Raw genomic sequence first — 19,964 nt, forward strand, 5'->3', positions numbered from 1 at the left:
CTTAACTTGCAACTCTCACGTTATGCATTTCTTTAAGTCAACACTTCTTCAATAGTGTGACATTGTGATGATATATATTTGATCTTTGTCTCTAGTTCCTGGCGAGCTTCTAAATCCTTTGGAAATTCCTGAGTGATAGGGATGAGAAGAGTGTCTTTGTTATTCATAACAAACCCTTTGCAAGCAAACCTGCGTTTATGCTAATGAGGGTGACTCTTAATGGGCCCTTAGATAGCTTCGGGATCGGGGCTGGTTGCCAAGGGAACCAACCACGTGATTAGTGGTTGGTTCCCTTGGCAACCAACCACTAATCACTCCCTGGACCTCCAGGGAGGAAGGGGGCCGCTGGATCTTGATGTAATCGCCAGTGCCCAATGATTTAATCAATCATGCCTACAAAATGAAACCTCCATAAAAACCCCTAAGCAAGGGAGTTCAGAGAGCCTCCGGGTCAGTGAAGTAGAGCTCATCCACGTGCCTGGAGGGTGGTACACCCCAACTCCATGGGGACAGAAGCTCCTGCGCTCAGGACCCTTCCAGACCTCACCCTATGTACCTCCTCATTTGGCTGTTCATCTGTGTCCTTTATAATAAACGAGTAATAGTAAGTCAACTGTTTTCTCTGAGTTCTGTGAGCTGTCCTAGCAAAGTTTCAAACCTGGAGAGTATGTCATAGGAAACCTTTGATTTCTAGCTTGCCAGTCAGAAGCAGGCGAGGCCTGGAAATTTCGACTGGCATCTGAAGTGGGGGCAGTTTTGTGGGACTGAGCTCTTAATTTGTGGAGCCTACGCTAACTTCAGGTAGTGTCAGAATTGAATTTAACTGTAGGTTACCCAGTTGATGTCCAGAGAGCTAAAGAATTGGTTGGCGTGGGAAAAAACCCACACATTTGGCGTCAGAGGGGTGGTAAGTAAAAAATAGATCATAGGTGACTGAATTGTAGGATATTAAAGAAATAAAATCTAACACAATTAGTCTTAGCAAAAAAGGGACACTGGCTTAATCATAATCATGGCCAACCCTCATTTTAGAATACTCAGACATCAGAAGTCACTTGAAAAGGATCCCTTTTTGCACCCACATACATGCGATTAGAGGCGAGAGCACAGCTTGTGATGTTCAACACAGCACTAGTAGTGTAACCACATGTGAACTCAGGCAAATGACTTCCACTGCCTGACCTCTGTATAACGTGGCTGTTAATAGAATCAATGTCATGGGGTCACTGCTGGCAAGCAGCGAGATGATGCATATACGTCTCTTAACAGAGTGGCTCGCCCATAGCAAATGTGTAAATACCGACGAATATCATCACTACTGTCCCTACACGTTTCTTTCCACAAAAGGTATGGCCAACTCTCATTTATTTTTTTTAACTAAAGTATAGTTGATTTACAATGTTATGTTAATTTCTGCTGTACAGCAAAGTGATTCAGTTATACATATACATACATTTTTGTATATATTCATTATGGTTTGTCATAAGATATTGAATATGGTTCCCTGTGCTACGCGGTAGGACCTTGTCGTTTCCACTCCATGTATAACAGCTCACATCTGCTAACCCCAACCTCCCACTCCATCCCTCCCCAACCCCCTCCCCCTTGGCAACCACAAGTCTGTTCTCTATGTCTGTGAGTCTGCTTCTGTTTCGTAGATAGGTTCATTTGTGTCGTATTTTAGATCCCACATATAAGCGATATCATGTAGTATTTGTCTTTCTCCTTCTGACTTACTTCACTTAGTATGATAACCTCTAGTTGCATCCATGTTACTGCAAATGGCATTATTTCATTCTTTTTTATTCACCAACTGTCATTTAGAGGTTGAGAGCGTTGGCTCTAGAAACAGACTGATTCTGTGACCTTAGAGGTAAGTTACTTTACATCGCCGACACTTTTCATCATTTATAAAATGTGGATAATAATACCTACCTCCAGGGCTGAAGCGAGGATTAAATGAGATACTATATGCAAAGTGCTTAGAAGGATGTTATTGTTATAATTTTAATAAATACAATGTCTCTTTCCAAACACATCTCCCCGGGGCCCTCTAGGGGAATTCCACTGTGTGAGCCCATGGATGATTTTGTAGCAGAAGACACAAAGCTTCCTGCCCTTCCAACATCACTCAGCATGCTGGGATTTACCAGCAGAAACAATCAATCCCATCTGCTCACCCCAGTACACCCTTGCGAGGGAAGGTGCTCATCTAGTCACCTTCTCTGTCAAGTACTCTCTGAACCTCCAGACCTGGACCCTGAACTCCAGCCTCAGAGAGCACAGCTCAACTAATCCCAAACAACTGCACCCCTTTCCTAGTCCCACTGTAGCCTCACTGGGGTCACAGGTGCCAGACGACAGGTGCGTCCCTAGTCTTTCAAAGATATTATCCGAATGCTTTTGATGTCCCCAAACTATACAGAGTAATGAGAAGATGAAAAAGCTCTTTGTAACTCAGGCACAGACAACATCAAAGGGGAGAGAGAGAGAAAGAGAGAGAGATTAAGACTTCTAAAAGAAACAATTTTTCTCACAATGCGTTTTTCCTCAGATGTCAGTAATTATCCTCTTTGGGTTAGCAGACTATCATTTTGAAATCTGAGGAAATGTGATGATCTAGGTCTAGAAAAATTGTGTCTAAAAAGCAAGTTAAAATAAATAAATAAATAAAATAAAATAAAAAGCAAGTTATCAAAAAAAATTTCCCTCCTGAAGGGTTTCTCTACCACATTAAGATTTTTTAGAATAGTAAAAGTACCTGATATTTATAAAGTCATTTTATATATTATCATATTTAATTTTCATGACAACACTGGGAGGTAGAAACTAATAGTCCCTCTTTACAGACTAGAACTTGAGGGTTCTAAGAAGCAGTAAATGACATACCCGGGGTCCATAGTGAATTTACTGAAAGCCCAGGACTTTAACAAAGGGCTGTGACTCCAGAGTCAGTCTGCCTTTCTCTACGGAGAGGTCCTCACAAGATGGAAATTCATATCCTTGAATGTTTCCAACACAACATGTATTCTACTTTCCACTGAATAACTCACCCAGTTCCGAAGTCGGCCACTGATTAATGCCGGTAAAGATATCAACTTTTCACTCCATAAATAGTGTGAGGGAAAATGCTTACTGTCTCTAACGGTACAGACCAAAATGATGATTCACTTAGATGAGTCAGAAGATTCCCAGATTTCAAATTCAATGCTTTGAAATACAAACTCCACTTTGGAATAAATCAAAAGAGACTTTATGCATAAATAGAAAGGTTGCCTTGGCCCCCAAATGAGCTTTGCTGCTATGAACATTAATCCCTGGTGGCAGAACAGTGTTGATTTGAGGGAGTCACTTGTTGAGGCAGTAAGAAGGATGCTGAGCAGATCCTAATTAGAAAAACATTCTGGAGTCTAGCAGAGAAGAGACCTGGCAGGAGAAACCTGGAGTGAGATTCAGATGAAGAAAGAGGCAAGTCTGGCAAAGAGGCAACTTGTGAATTTTACATACACTCTGAAGACACTTTAAGGAAATTCAAACTTTACCAGCTGGACTGAGATGAAAGGAATATCCCAGAGGCATCTGCTTATTTGAAACAATTCATTTCAGGAAGAAAGAGTTTTCAAAGAAATTCACTTAAGGGGTACTTTTGATCGACACCCATATGCTTAAAAAAAAACCCCACCACTGCAAAGGAGAAGTCATGAGCAAGAAGAAGGTGGCTAAGAGAAATAAGGATTGTGATAGGCAAACATCATAATTACCATCATCCCCATCACCACCACCATCACCACCACCATCATCATCAACATCATCATGGCTAGCACCTTCTGTACGTTTGCTGTGTACCAGGGATTCTTTCAAGGAATTTACATATTTAATTCATTTCTCTCTTTCTCAACAACCCTACGAGGAAGGTGTTATCATTATCTTCATTTTTTAGATTAAGAAATAGAGGCTCAGAGAGGTTAAGAAACTTGCCTCAAATCACACAGCTAATAAGTAGTGAGTCAGAAATTCAAATCCAGGTCCTCTGGGTTCTAAACCTATGTGATCCCAATCTTTATATTATTACAGATGGGCTGGTTGTTTTATCTTTGACTTTTCCCCCAAAATATATTTTCAAGGCTATGAGGAACTTTAATATAATAATGCCAACACATCTTCAAGTTGGTGGAAGATATTAGCAAAAGACCACTGAGACAAAGGCTGTTTCTCTCATAGCTAGGAGAGACACTCTTTAAGATGTATTGTATTTAAGATATATTCATGTCTTCTGTGAAATTTATAAGCATTTACCTCTTTCTTCTTCTGGACATTATTTTCAGCCATCTCACTTTTTCCATCTTCAAGCCTAAGTATTTATGCTCAGGAAGCCTGTCACCATACAAGTATTTTCTCTTCCTTTGATCTGTATCATTTAGACTCACTCGAAATTAATCTATTAACTTAGAAGGTTCCTAAAATACCTCTAACACCATTCTTATGCATAGCTTCAACTGTAAAATTCCATTCAGGGATATTGTCTCATATGATTGCTTTAAATTCCAAAGCAGCCCACAGGGCGCTAGCTAATTTACGGTGACCAAAAGTAAATTTAAACGTGACCATAGAAATGAGAAATGAAGACTGGCCAAAGTATAGTTTCAAAATGTTCCCCTTCAAAGTTATTGAATGTCTGCTGACAACCCTTATGTTTCCTAAATGTACATAAATCCATTTGGATAGAATGCTATGAGCCTCAGAGTTGGAGGACAGAGCAGAATCCTACGAATACTTTCATCACCAATTAATGAAATGAAGTAATATAACTAATTGTGACTACAACTTAAGGCTTCACAATGTGTGCCTGATTTCACTTTTATGAGAAGCTCTAAGGGTGAATAAGCAACATATTCTTAAAAGCCATGATAATGTATGGCATTTTTATTTCAGCAGGCTCTTGGTTAAATGCCTCAATGAAGAAAGAGGATCAGACCTTCGCAGGAAAGGATGTGAATTCTTCTTTTGTATCTACCCAAAAGCAAGAGCAGAGTGGTGGTTGGGGAACTAACATCTATGAAGAAGAAATATACATATAACCATGTGCTCACGTGCGTATATGTACGTGTGTGGCTACACATACGTACACACACATACACACACAGAGTATCTATTTGCTCATGAGTGAACTTCTGTAGAATGTAACTTTTAAAACAAAAGTCAGATCACGTTACTTCCCTACTTAAAATCTTCCAATGGATTCCCATATGACCAGAGTAAAAGTCAATGTTCTTATAACTGCCTATAGGTCCTCTGACCTTCCAGTGTGGCGCTGGGGCTTGTGAATGCTGACTCAGGAGAACTGACTGTGCTCCTCTCTTCCCAACTCTGTATTAATTAATGATAAGTTGGTAGGCTGACCTGAGCCACAGTGAAGTATTTACACCATGCAAACTCTACAGATGAGAGTTAGGTTTTGTTAGACTGTCACCTCCTCAGTGAGGCTCTACCTGACTATTCTATTTGATATTGGATCCCGCTCTCTCACATCCCCACACCTCCCATTCTTTGTAACACTTGGGACTTTCCGATAACATATATATATGTGTGTGTATATATATATATATTTTTTCAAATATGGCTGAGCAGATGTTTTATTACACATCGCTTTAATGTATATGGGAGATTTAGCAGATCTGGTTAAAAAGTTTAAAGCCTTTGTAGAAATTATTAAATCTTGACGTGGGAAAAGTCACAGATTTTAAAAGCCAAAGCGTTTTGCATAATTCCACAACTTGGTGGTTAACCGATTTTTAACTCTAAAATACATTTGAAAATCAACTCATATACCCATTAGAGCTGAGAGTGTTAAATTTAAAATGAGCATTTTTTTTAAAGTTTCATACAGAAGAATATATGAATTTTTGGTACATCTAAATTAACTTCATTTGTAAGAAAATCCATATTTTACACCCTTTTTTATTTTGCACTTTATCATATTTCTTGATTGTGTCAGTTACTGCAAGTTAAAAGCAATATAAAATCAAACATGGCTAATTCCAATTTTATTTTCGGTATATAAGTTGGGTTTTCTATATTTTGAAAATATAGAAATATATATCTCTCTATTTTTTTTTGTTTACTCCTGGTCCTACACAGCTAACACGTAAGCTCCATCAGGGCAAGGATTTGTTTTGTTTACCTCTGTATTTGTAAGTGTATTTGTAACTTAATTGTGGACAAAGAAAGTAGTCTTCAGTTGTGGAATTTTGGTGGAAGCTGGTGGTGTACGTGTTGAGATGGGGGCGGGGGTCTCGTGGTTTCTTGATATCAGATGAGGTAGGCACTTGTTATCTGTAAGACTAGATTACTTGTGACTAAAATATTTCACTTTTGCCCCTAAGAACAATACCAAATCAAAGTCCGCCCAATTGTACTCTAAAAGGGACAGGCTCACATAGGGGCAAAGACCCATTCTTTCAGTCATTCAGGCAAAAAAACATTTACCTAAAGCCTGCTATGCACCAGGTCCTCATCCAAGTGTTGGCGGTACCTCAGAGGACAAAATAGAAACAAACTTCTGCCTTCATGGAGCTTACATTCTACCAGGAGCAGGCATACGAAAAACGAATACATATATGATATTATGTTAAGCATGTGTAAGTGCATTGAAAAAACAATAAAGCAGGGAAGGGATAAATTAGGGACAGAGAATATTAGGTGGGGTGGAAGAGGCTACTCCTTAAGGTGGGGTTATCAGGGAAGGTGCCTCTGAGGAGGGGATACTTGAGTTGAGACCTGAGAAAGAGCATTCCAAATGGAAGAAATAGCAAGTGTGTTTTGATTATCTATTGATGCATAAAGAAATAGTCCATGTCTTAAAACATTAGCCTATTATTATCTCTTATAGTTCTATGGCTTGACTGGGCTCAGCTGGGCAGTTCTTGCTTGAGGTTACTAGTGTGGCTGTATCAGAGAGAGGCTGGAGCTGGAGTCATTTGAAGGCTCGACTGTGCTGGACGTCCAAGACAACTTCATTGCCAAGTCTAGTGCCTTGATAGGTAAGGCTGGAAGGCTGGATTCAGCTGGGACAGGAGACCAGAGTAAGTATATGTGGCTTCTCCAGTATGGTGGTCTCAGGGTATTTGGACTTCATACATGATGTAACTCAAAGCTCCAAGAGTGCCTATTCCAAGAGAGAAGTGGATTTGCCAGTTTCTTAAGGCCTGGGCCCCGACACTGGAACAGCATCACTTCCATCATATTCTACTGGTCAAATCAGCTACAGAGCCCTCCCAATAGGAGGGGGCATAGAACCCCCCTCTCCCTTCCCATAGGAGGGGTGTCAAAGAACATCTAGCCATCTTTTTTTTTAACTTTTTAAAAATTGAAGTATAGTTAATTTACAATGTTGTGTTAGTTTCAGGTGTATAGCAAAGTGATTCAGATATATATATATATATTCTTTTTCAGATTCTTTTCCATTATAGGTTATTACAAGATATTGAGTAGAGTTCCCCGTGCTATACAGTAGGACCTTGTTGTTTATCTACTTTATATATAGTAGTGTGTATGTTAATCCCAACCTCCTAATTTATCTCTCCCCCCACATTTCCCCTTTGGTAACCATAAATTTGTTTTTGAAGGCTGTGAGTCTGTTTCTGTTTTGTAAGTAAGTTCAATTGTATCATTATTTTAGATTCTGTATGTGGCCATTTTTAATGTTTCAAAGTGAAAAAGCCCTGGAATAGGAATAAACTTGACACACTAGAAGCCAGAGTGCCTGGACTAGGGTGGGCTGGGTCAGGAGGTTGGAAGGGGCTATCATGTAGGTACTTGTAGGCCATAATAAAACTTTAGTTTCATTCATTCTTCTAATTTATTTTTTATTGCTTTTTTTTCTCCCAGGGTTCTACAGTCAAGAAGCCAGCCTGGATATATAGACAAGATGTCAAGAATGATCTGGGAGAAATGCCTAGAAGTAACAATGGAGAAATATGAGGTCCCTAAAATAGCAGCAGCATAACTACACTGGCCTTAGAAAGAGAGGTAGCAGCTTAAAATAACATGTTGTCTTCAGATGGACTCTCATCCTTTCTAATCCAAAGGATCAATGTCATTAGGTATCATAATGACCCCCTTCAACTGCCAAAACATCTACTCTACATAGCTCACCCTTAAATACATTGCTTTATCTTCTCTTTTCTGCCTAAGCATGAAGTTGTACATAAAGCAATGCTTCTTCTAACTATATTATGTTTACAGTTTGCAGTGGGAAAATGAAATGAATGTGAGATACGTGTATGGCTGTCTACTCTCACATTGATCTGATATAACAGAGTTCCAGCAGTCTTACCAGAAATGAGCAGCTTTAATACTTTTTAAAATTCCTGGATTAAGAATGAAATGAGATGGTTCAATGTCTCTCAATAGCCCCTGATTTAACCAAATGGAAAGTTCATGTCAGTGGCCTCCGTGGGCTCCTAATGCCACTAGGAGATCAGGTGGGTCTCAGGAGGTCAAATGGGGATAAAAAAAATTAGCAATGAGGCATAAGACAGAAGAAAGGTAGTGTTAGGGGGCAAGAACCTGAGCAGAAAGAAGAGGGTTGAGTCCACAGTTCAGTTCTCAGCACCCTTACCCTTTTCCTTGTTTTTCTTGAGACTTCCCCCAACTCTTTTTTTTTTTTGATTTTAATGGTTTTAAAAAAAACCAAATTTGTTACTTTAGAAAAATAAATGCAGTGCATTTTCAGCAATGTTATCGCCACAGACTCTGATTGCTCAGTCCATACATTAAGTAGTAGTTGCCTTCTATGGTGATATGGCTTCTCTGCACTAATTCCCATCAGGCCGAAAAACATTAGGGCGGGTTAAGTAAAGACCGAATTGTTGCACAAAGAACATTTACTCATAAAAATATGGAACGCTTCACGAATTTGCGTGTCATCCTTGCGCAGGGGCCATGCTAATCTTCTCTGTATCGTTCCAATTTTAGTACATGTGCTGCCGAAGCGAGCACCCCCCAACTCTTATGTACGATTTCTGTGTCGGTCAGCAGCTCAGCTGAGAAGCCAAGTACCCAAACTCTGGAGTGAGGTGGGTCAGAGCTGGAGTCCTCACCCCATCACGTACCAACTGAGGGATCTTGAGCAAATCACCCAAATACCTTGTGCTTCAGTGCCCTCATTTGTAAATAAGAGATAATAATGGCCATCAAGCTTTTCTGAGGATTGAGATAATGCATATCAAATGCTTAGACTGGTGCTTTGCACATATTTAAATCTCAAACGGTGTTGGCTATTGTTGTTGCTATTAAATTCAATTTTGAACTGAGTTTCCAGGAACCACAATGCACATGTGTGTTTGGTTCAATGTGAGAGCCTGAACTATAGGTGGTTATGAATGGTGATTTATTTTTTCTTGGTTTGCACATGACTAGATGCTGTCTGTAGCAGCTGCCCTTAACATTTGCCAACTTAAAAAAGAGGAAACAGCAAATGTCAGAAGTAAAAGGCTCCAGGTCACTTTGCAGTCCTTTTCCTCAGAGTTTTGCATGGAGCATGTGTGCTAAAAGATGAAATGAATAAATACACATCTTCCACTGAACTATAGCCTTATCGTCTCTACAACTCATTACTTGTGGGAATCTTCCTTAACTATATTTTAAGCCAATAATCTTTTATAACACTTTGGGCCAGTTCTGTGGTTTCTCCAGTGTCAGTCATAGTCAGGGACAATTTTTAAACTTTATTAAAATAATATTAAGGTAATGCCATCATACAAAAAGTATTTATGCTCTCCATGCAGTTAGTCCGTTAAATTTATTTAGCAATGTCCTTCAAGGTTTTGAGAAGTGTCCAAAGCACTCTCTGGCAGTATCTCTGACCACCTCGACCTCGTTTAGTTCCAACTTGCTCGCTGCCTTATGCATGAAAATCTCAGGGACACGGCATTTTCCTGGGCACCTAGGAGAGTTTTTAAAAAGGGATTCTAAGCTGGTTTGCCCTTAGGAAGCAATAGGCACATAAGGAGTTTCACTCTTTGTTTACTTCCAAGTTCTTTGTCATGCCATATATTTGGAGTTGCTAGAATAAGTAGAATTAATCTATGCCATAATGTAGGGTTTATGTTATAAGATCTAGACATATGTTTTAGACAGGTTAAAAAACTGAAGATGGATTAGAAACATTTGCAGAAATCCATAGCATTTGCTAACTTTCTAGGCCTCTGCTGTCCCATATAGTAGCCACTAGTCATATGTGGCTACAGAGTGCTTATATGGGGCGAGTCCAAATTAAGACGTGTTGTAAGTATAAAATACACACCAAATTTCAGAAGCTTAATACAAAACAAGAATGTAAAATATCTTATTAAATAATGTTTTATATTGACTACAAGTTCAGATAATAATATTTTGGATATCCTGGATTAAATAAAACATATTCTTAAAATTAATTTCACCTCTTTCTTCTTTTCAATATGGTTACTAGAAAACTTTAAATGGCATATGTGGCACATCTTATATTTCTACTGGAGAGTGCTGCTTTAAGCTATTTTAATGAGTAGTCCAGATTTCACATATTTGTCAAAAGGGGGAAAATTAATGTATTTTGAGTCTCTGAACTTAGGTTATTTAGGGATTAGTAAACTCTGACATGCCCACTGTCTCCTGACAGCTCTACAAGACCATCAGCACTTAGTAACCCAAAGGAAAGCCACTTAGTAACCCAAAGGAAAGGGTCTCAATTGGGCCAAATAATAAACATGGTCCCATATGCCAGGATCTGAAGAGTGGAGCGGAAGGAAACTTAGAAGGTAACACAACTAAAAAAGGGGATTTTAATTTCTCTTTTTTATTATCTGTTTACTCCGTCTGGGCATGTGAGTCTAGATGGAGCCAAATGCTGATGTCCTAGCCTATTAGTAATATGGGAAATAAATAAAGAAGAGAAGACTGGATTTTAAAGTGAGAAGTTATATTTCAGTGTGTAAGGAGCCCATGAAAATATTTTCAGGATGAGTTTATTGGCCTGGTTCTCTTTTGAAAAGAATTTGTAAAGCTTTATCCTATCTGGTGTCTCACCATTTAAATTTTTACTTGGTAGTAAGGCTCCTCAGAGCCTATTAGAAAAGTTTGTTTTCAAAAGGAAAGGAAACAAGCTCTATCAAAACATCCTTAGTATCTTCAGTGTATCACAGCAGGCTTCTTGGTGAAAATAATGTTAATCAGTGTCTTCTGTTCTCTTTCTCTTTAAAATCTCAAAGCACTCAGCAGGACAGGTACAAATGTCCATCTTTTGCAAATGGAGAAATCAAGGTACAAAAGCATAAATAACATGGCCAAGGTCACAAAAAAAGTCAATGATGAAGTGTGTGTGTGTGTGTGTGTGTGTGTGCGCGCGTCTGTAGCAGACACTGCGAAAATTCTGTGGTCCAGTAATACCAGGATAAGAGTCTGAGAGTTTGCATTCAAACAGCTGCTTTGGGATCTAGACTGTCTACATTCAAAGGGTCAAAGCTCAGTCACTAAGCCTGGCTGGAAGCAGTTTGGTTATTGTTAATAGATATGTCACCCAGGAGACTGCTGCCTAGGCAGGTGAGAATCACAGATATCTGCTGGAAACACTGGGCCTAACCTCTTCTCATAGACCATAAACTATCAAAAGTAGAGTCTGTGCGTAGAAAACAAACTTATCGTTACTTAAGGGGAAAGGGGTGGAGAGGGATAAATTAGGAGTTTGGGATTAGCAGATACACATTACTATATACAAAATAGATAACCAACAAGGTCCTACTGTATAGCACAGGAAACTATATTCAATATCTTGTTATAAACTATAATGGAAAAGAATATGAAAAAAGTAGTGTCTTTTTCTAATTGCATTTTTTAAAATAAAAATGAGAGGAGCTCTTCATAAAAAGTTCAAGCAGTACTCAAAAATACAATGAAGAAGGCAACAAATTACCTCAAATCGTACCATTCAGGTTAAAAAAATAGCTATAACATTACATTCCAGACTTCTGTGTAAGCATCTACAATATAGAAAGATGGCTGGCTGGCTGGCTGGATGGATGGATGGTTGATATGGATGGACAAGCGAACGAATGGATGACTGAGAGAAAGAGGAAGGAAACAAAAAAGGAAGAAAGGAAGGAGGAAAGAAAGGGCAAAGAAAGAAATACGAGTATCTGAGAATCAAATCATATTTGTTGTTTTCACTGACATAAATGTACTTAAATTTAATGGAAGAAACATAAACTGAAGGAACTGAAGGAAGAGCTAAACTTCAAATAAATGTTGCATAACCCAAGAGAAAGAGCCCTGTAGCATAAAGTCAAAAGATCATAAAAATCATTAAGAGATTTGAGCCTTTGTTTTTTTATTAGCTACAAGTATAATTTTGGTATATACTGATTTCACGCTATGAAGGAAGATTTCAGTAGCCCTCACCTTTCTTATACCTCTTCCCTTCTCACCTTCTCCACATTCTGATTTTATAGATTATATAATTTTTTACCATATAAAAACTTTTTAAAAAAAAGGTCTGTAGTACATTCTTTACTAGAGTCGTAATTCTTCCAATTCTTTGTTTAAATCTTTATTTAAATGTATTTAATGTTTAGCGCCAATTTCATCCAAGCTGCTCCATTCCTGAGTTCTTTATTTGGAATCATCATTTGATGATACCTTGAAGTGGAGTGATGCTAGGACAAAATTTTAAATTGTGTGCCATTAGCTTAGTGGGCAGGATGCAGGTGCCCAGAAAAGAAATGGCACAGGATTGAAAGGTAGAGAAAGTGGTAAAGCACTGGCAAAACTGTCGCCTGGATGATTGGGAAAGGCAGACCAAGTACTTACCAACCTTGAAGCTCTAAGAGAAACTGTTGGAGTTGTTAGTGATTTTTTACTTTGTAACATGTTTGCTTTCAGCAATGGTGTAGCTCTGGGATTGAAGAGCCAGGATTGGAAACCCTTTCTTGTCATCAATTCTCAAATTTTATGATCTATGGCTGCTGTCTTTTCCTGGTTTAATTGTGCCATGGGATTTTTTTTTTTTGCTTTATTTTATTTAGTCATTTTTCCTTTTTTTGTTGTTTATTTCTTTTCATATTAAAAGAAAAATCTTTGATCCCACAAATCCCACACCGACTTCACCCCAAATTGTCTCAAATTCAATAACAGCCCTGTGCCCTGCACAGTAGTCACCTGTATTAGATGTGCATTACATGTTAGACAACTTGAATAGAGTGTAGAAGCTTAACAGTAACCGATTGGCAAAATATCCACCATATTACAGAATGTTCTTGTGACAGAATATTAAAATCGTATCTACAGAGAACTTTTAATGACATTAGAAAATACTTGTGAAATATTTATAAGTGAAAAGGCAAACCTAAAAACCTTCTTTATGTGAAAGTATAAAAAAAAGAATCCAAGAAAGTCAAATATAAACGAAATATGTTGTGTGTGTGTGGTGCATAATCTTAAAGTACAAGTAACTGTAAATTACAAAATGTGATCAAGAAAGTGAGGAGGAGACAGGACTTGGGAAGGAGTCAGTGGAATAACTGGAGTCAATTGCAGAACATTTTAAGGAAAGGTGGATCTTTAACAGGGTTTTTCCAAGATGTGAGAGGGTAAGTTTGGCAGGAAGGAGGGGGGGCAAGCTAGGTGCTGGGGCTCGGTAGGAAATGACAGAAACCCTCCCATCCAGAGGACAGCAAGCTCTTCACAAAGAGCTTGTGTATTCTTGGCGCCTCAGTTCATGCTCTGACTCCATCGCTTCCTGCCATATGCAATTAATCTCTTTAGCCTTTACATTCTTACCTGTTAAATGGGAACAAAGCTTCTAGTTCACAGCCAAATAACTTCCAGTTATTTGGGACTCACGTTTGTGAGGTCCAAATAAGACATAAGTGTGAGAGCACTTGGAAGGTTCTAGATGTCCATACCAGAGTAACGTTACCATTGTTATTATCTACTGGTTGTAGCAGAGGCCAATAGAAAGGCATGGGCTCTGTGAGGGTGTGGCAAGGTAGGCTAACACATTTTAGGCCATCTTGTACTTCCTGCCAATCCCTACAGGCTGCTGAAGCTTTCACCTGTTACATGATCACCTTTATTAGTCACCATCCTCTGATGAGCTGGGCCCATGTCACTGCATCTCCTTTGGACTACTTGGCCATACCCCATGATGACATCGTATAGATGTCATATAACATTTCACTCAGGATTTAAGCTACAGGCTTGTTTCCTTTCATGAATTTCACCATCATAACTGAACTCGATACATCCTCTACCCTCCACCTCCAGTATAATTTAAAACTAACTCTGTGTTACCCACAACTCTAGTTTTTGTTAAGTTTATCTAGATGTGTGTGCGTGTGTATTTGTACACAAGAGAATATGTTTACTGATTTTATCATATTTTAAATTCTAAAAGGAAATCTTGAAGGCTTAGAATAAGTTCATCTCATATCCCCTAATATCGCTCCACATCCAGCCATTGAAAGCATCATTTTCAGCAAATTATTACATGCCGAAAATCTGTCTGTGTTTTCTAAAGAACACAAATGAGTACTTTGGTTTCCAGAATAACTAACACAAGCTTCATAATGATCACTAAACAAATGGGTTTCACTTGCTGAAGAGGAAGTGACTATTCTACACAACTGGGGGGAAAAATCTCCCGTGATGATAAGACATATATGTTTCCAACAAATAAATGAAATGGAAAGGGGGTGGGTGTGGAAGAGAAGGTTCAGGAAGCCCATCTCAGCTCGGGCAGACTCTCGGAACCAGTGAGCTCTGTGTGGCATGTGTGACATTCATGTGAAAGGGGCAGCTGTTCCTGGATGAAATACAAGATTTTGTCTAACCTGTTTCTGGATTCTTCTGTCATCGTGAGAGAAGCAAGTACACCCTGGACTTTGATCCAGGCTTCTCTGGATTAATAGGATTGGAGGGAGAGGCATGCAGAAGGGGATACTAAGAGTCTGAAGAGGACTGGGCACTCCCGGTCTGCTGATTTCTGGGAGATGCTGAGGTCCCGCACCATAGGACGGTTTCCGTTCGCCAAATGCAATTAAAATTTGAATATTTTCTTTTTCAACATTTCGCCTCTACTTTTGTTGCTGTTCCCCAACACTGAGAGACAGTGATCTCTTCCAAGCAGATCACTCAACTGATCTTATCATGAGAGATCTAGTTTCCGCTGTACGCTTTCATGTGCTTTTTTTTTTTTTTACTGTATTTTCCACTGGCTTTCAGAGTTCTCACCAAACTGAGGGGCTCTGCCATATGGCGCCTGCTCCGTGAGGCTGTTTGAATAGCAGTTGTAGCAACAAGCAGTAGGCAAGATATTTGAGAGATGGCTCCTCATCCATAGGCCTCTTCAAGCACTGAGGTTGACCACATACAACACAAAAGGGACTTTGACAGCGAGCTCGTTGGGAAGTAGACTAAGACCAGAGCATTTTTCTTTTTTTCTCAGTTTCTCCCCATAGCTGAAATTTGGAAATGATGATCAGTGTGAAGTTGGGCTCTTAAGTTTAAGTCACGCTACATCTTTACATTCACCAAACTCCTAACAGTTAAGCTTTTGGGCCTAAAGCAGTTTCATGCATACTTTAACTAGACACTAGTTCCAAATTCCAGACTTATAAAAGCTTCTGAGACAGAGGAACTCTATTTGCCAATAGCCTAAATTGTACCAAACTTCAGAATTTTCTCCAACTCCTTCAAAGTAAGAACCCCAAAGAACAAAAAACAAGCAACAACAAAACAACCACACATGTGAACATGCAAACACACACTCTCTCTCTCTCACACACACACACACGATGAAGGAGGAAGAGGCACAAATTAAAATACAGCAAGATCCCTTAAGAGGTTTATATTTTTTATCTTTTTCTTTTTAATTATGAGATAGTCCCTAAAACGGAACATTTTTCACAAGTCACTTTCAAGACATGTAAACAGCTGCCTTCTAAACTATCCTAGCAGAAATTAGCATGACGATTTGTGAAACAGATTAAAAACTTCCGTAGATGTTTCACAATAATTGTTACGCAGGAAGGACTGCATCACTGATTTGAGAAGTGCAGAAAACACCTTCTAAATTATATAGATTTGAGCTGAAGTGATCACTTTTCCCACTGATAATTAAATCCCAATATAGCTTGGTATCACGTCTCTGAATCACAAACAAGGTTTTGGAAAACCACATTTTAGCGACATAAGACAGATCTACTGTAGTACTAAAAATGAATGCCACTCAGTAGATGGAAACATTTCTGGCAGATCAGAGGCAGACAGCAAAACGCCCTGCACATCACAGCACACCAGGGGTTGATGCATGCTTGTTATGGGCCCAGCATGAGCACGTCCCATCTGTCAACAGACCATTTCTTCCAGAACTATCAGAGAACTGGTGATACTGGGAGTCCTCGTTTCTTGGGAAACACACCCTTCCTTTGGATAGCTATCCTATCATGGGCTGCTGTAGCACGCCCCTGCCCCCTTTTGTGAGTAGCTCCATTTCACCAGTTTCAATTCCAACCATCATATCCAAATTCCCTAGCTTAATGTTATTAAGGCTGCACATAAAACTCTGTCTTCTTTTAACGACCATGTAAGAAATTGAAAAAAACAGAGTCCTTGAGCAGGCTGATTTGAATTGCAGGATCTGACAATATGAGAAGTAACACACTTGATACTCTTGATATTCTCAGGCTTTGGGTTGAGAAATACATGCAGGTCCGCTGAAGAAACAAAGCAGAAATATACTAGATATTTGCATGAACCACTTGGGAACAGTATTTGCACTTGGGAACAGTAGTTATTGAAACAGGTAATAGAGAGTAATGTCCAAATGGCCCAAGTACTGCCTACCATGACAGAGAAGACAACTTTCTGAACTACATTCTTCGGCGTGTAGTAGCAGATCAGCTATCAGAGTTCTGCTCAATAATCCCAGAAATGGATGGAGTCATCTGAGATGCTTTTCACAGGTTCAAAATAAGAAAAATGACATATGAGCAAAGACATGGAGGGGATGATGGTGGAGAACAAATATTTAGTTTGGGGAGGACTTCTTAGCTCTAAGGTCTTTATTGTTATTCATTATCATGTAGCGCTTCACTGGATACAGCCACAAGGAGGTCAAATTAGCACCCTTATCAAGACTGAAAAAACCCTTTGTTTCATAAATTCATTAGTGTTTCAATCGTGTCAGGATGAGAATTAATTAGAGAGTAAGTAAGTATATCAAGCATGTACAGCAGAAGTCAGAAAATAGCAATATAGGAACATGAAAATCTAGGTACCAAAAGAATATTTTAGAGTGATTTTCTCTAGATAGGATTATTGGAGGGGTTTTTAAATTGTTTTTCTCTACCACATTTTCTTATTATATTTTTACAATAAACATGCTTTCCTTTTGTAATAATTCAAAAGCAATAACATTTATTTTGAATTTCATACAAAGCAATGTTGGCATATATATTTATTCTGTATCAAGTCAGAGATACCGCTTAATTATATTTTCTTAGCTGCACGTGGATTATACGAAATAGCTTAAGAAAGCAGCATTATTTGGTCATCACTCTGAAAAATTCAAGTATTACATCGTTTCCACAGTTGATGACTATGAGCAATCTCTTTCAAACAAGGAACATAATGTCGGCCGTTAAGATTTCCAGATAAACAAAATGTCCTGAACTTAGCTCCTGACTGCCAAGAAACCCTGCCCACACACAGACAGAAAAGTGAATATAATTTCTAGTCATCTCCTTTGTCGGGAGAAACCTAAAAGAGATCTGGGAATTCAGTCTCTGCAAGTCTTAAATGTTAGGACAAGAAAGACAGAAGAAATCAGTCAAGATGAGCTACATATAAAAGCAAGGAATGCAATGAAGGATGTTTACTAAGTGTTGCTGATGGATGTTCAACAAATCACTCTATCACCATGCTACATTTTCATTTCTAATTCATGTGTCTCTTTTTCCACTAGACAAATAGGGAAGCAAGGTGAAAAGGCTCATAAAACAAAATCTGAACATCAACCAAAACATTTATGTATAAATGTTACCCGCATTATACCAAATCAGATAGATGTTTATTTCCTGTTTTATTAAATGATTCACAATGTACAGTCTATTATTTGTCCTTCTTGATATTATCACCCACAAATAATATCCAGGTGTCAACACTGTTATGTATATCAAAACTGACTGTTGCGAGTTCTTCTGTCTCCTAAGGGGATGCTTTCTTCTGGTGAGGAACTTGGCTCTATACTGCTCGCTTCCACTTACGGAGGCAAGTGAGGAAGAGAGAGGAAAGACTGAAATTCAAAACCTCTGCCAGTCCTTCCGTGGGACTTCAGAGTGGGGTCCAGGGTAGGTGACTCTTTGCTTGTCAGAGAACATCAGTGACATTGTGGACCAAGACAATGATGCTGGGAAAACAAGGGTCAGGGAGATGCCAGAAGAGTCTAAAGGCAGAAACATGGTGGGAGACTGGAATCCACAGAGAAATGTGGCCAGTGAGAAATCCCCAGGGGCACACTGTTTGAAGAGCTTATTAGAATTAGAACGTCCAGTATTCAATTCTAAGTTGTTTATGTTTTTGCAATTGAACCCCTTACCCACACTGTTCAAAACTTCAGTCAATTTTGCTGTACACAAATGCTTGGGGTGGTCCGAAGAAAATCAAGAGAAAGAGATGAATTTGAACCCAGGTTGACATAGAACAAAGGAAAGAAGAGAGTCACAGGCCATGAGTGTGAATGAGCATAAGTATCATGGAAGCAAAAACCATGAGCCACAAATGATCATGGGAATTGAAACCCAGTAAACTCACAGGAATTTGGGGGAGATCAGTGGAGCTTCCCCATGAAAGATGGAATTTGAGACTTGACTTACTTTTATGTTAATCTCTAAAAGAGAGTGAGTTTAGCCTATATATAGGACATGATGACCAAATTTCAAAATATTACATTAGACATATTGCAAATACTCTATAATGTGAAGTCTAGGGCAGCATTAGTAAACCTATACACAGGTTTTTGTATCACATAAAAGAGCCCCAGTTATTTTAATAGAGGTATTTAATAAATCAATCACAAATGTTTTTTTCTCTATTGGTTTTGTTAAACTTTTTACCAAATGGGCAATACCACTTCATCAATAACCTTCCCAAATAGGTTTAGAATTCTCCTTTGATAACAGTAAAAAAAAAACAATTCTCAGAATGGTTGAAATATACTTATAAAATACATATGCATCATTCAAGGATGAAGGAGATTGTCTGAGGGGAGGATCTGGAATTCATATATGGAAAACACCCATAGAGAAATCTTCAAATCCTTCAAAGGCTGGTCCAGGCTTACCTTTACATGGTGAATCAGACGCTCTACTTCATTCACTTTGTAGGTCTCCAATCCTAGCTCCTTGGATAATCTTAAGATACGATTCTGAGTTGGGCCAACATAAGATCCTCCAAGGTCCACATATTTAACTTTTTGGTTCTGTTTTCCCATGGAAAAAAAAATAAAAATAAATATATGTGAAAATGTTATTCGTAAGATAAAAAAAAAAGACAGTCCTGAAATAAGCAAATTGGCATTTCATAGGTTCTAGACACACCTTGAGGTGTATCCATAGAAAACTGGATTCCGTTAGCAACTCTACTTCAGTCATGCAACTTAACAGTTATTGAATCATTCCTTAATGTAAAGCAAAATTGATTGACCTTGAAATAGGCAAGAGACTTCTGAACCCCATCATTCTCAATACATACCACAACGTGCTTTGGGTTTTAGTGGCTTAGATTTGTAAGCTGTGAATTACTGATGAATTTCTCTTTACTTAGCACTTCAGGCTAATTTTGAGGCACCTAATGCTAGAGGAAAAGCGAGAAAGGAAATGACCACTTTTTTCTTTTTTTTCTTCATTGATTTACAATGTTTCAGCTGTGTAGCA

The 19,964-nt window shown here is 38.6% G+C and overlaps 1 protein-coding gene and 1 non-coding gene across 2 annotated transcripts in view; both read right to left on the minus strand.

The window, feature by feature from the left end:
• The window catches only part of MAOB (monoamine oxidase B), a 111,291-nt gene that overhangs the window by 47,482 nt on the left and 43,845 nt on the right, over window positions 1-19,964 (minus strand). The window contains exon 3 of the mRNA XM_061177825.1: window positions 19,373-19,510. Coding sequence (XP_061033808.1) covers window positions 19,373-19,510 — 138 coding nt within the window. The remainder of the gene's footprint in view (window positions 1-19,372; window positions 19,511-19,964) is intronic.
• On the minus strand, window positions 8,894-9,000 carry LOC133082823 (U6 spliceosomal RNA). Its single transcript, XR_009699039.1, has one exon. It is a non-coding gene; the product is annotated as a U6 spliceosomal RNA (small nuclear RNA).

This window comes from Eubalaena glacialis, chromosome X (genome assembly GCF_028564815.1).
Source record: "Eubalaena glacialis isolate mEubGla1 chromosome X, mEubGla1.1.hap2.+ XY, whole genome shotgun sequence".
NCBI lineage: Eukaryota > Metazoa > Chordata > Mammalia > Artiodactyla > Balaenidae > Eubalaena > Eubalaena glacialis.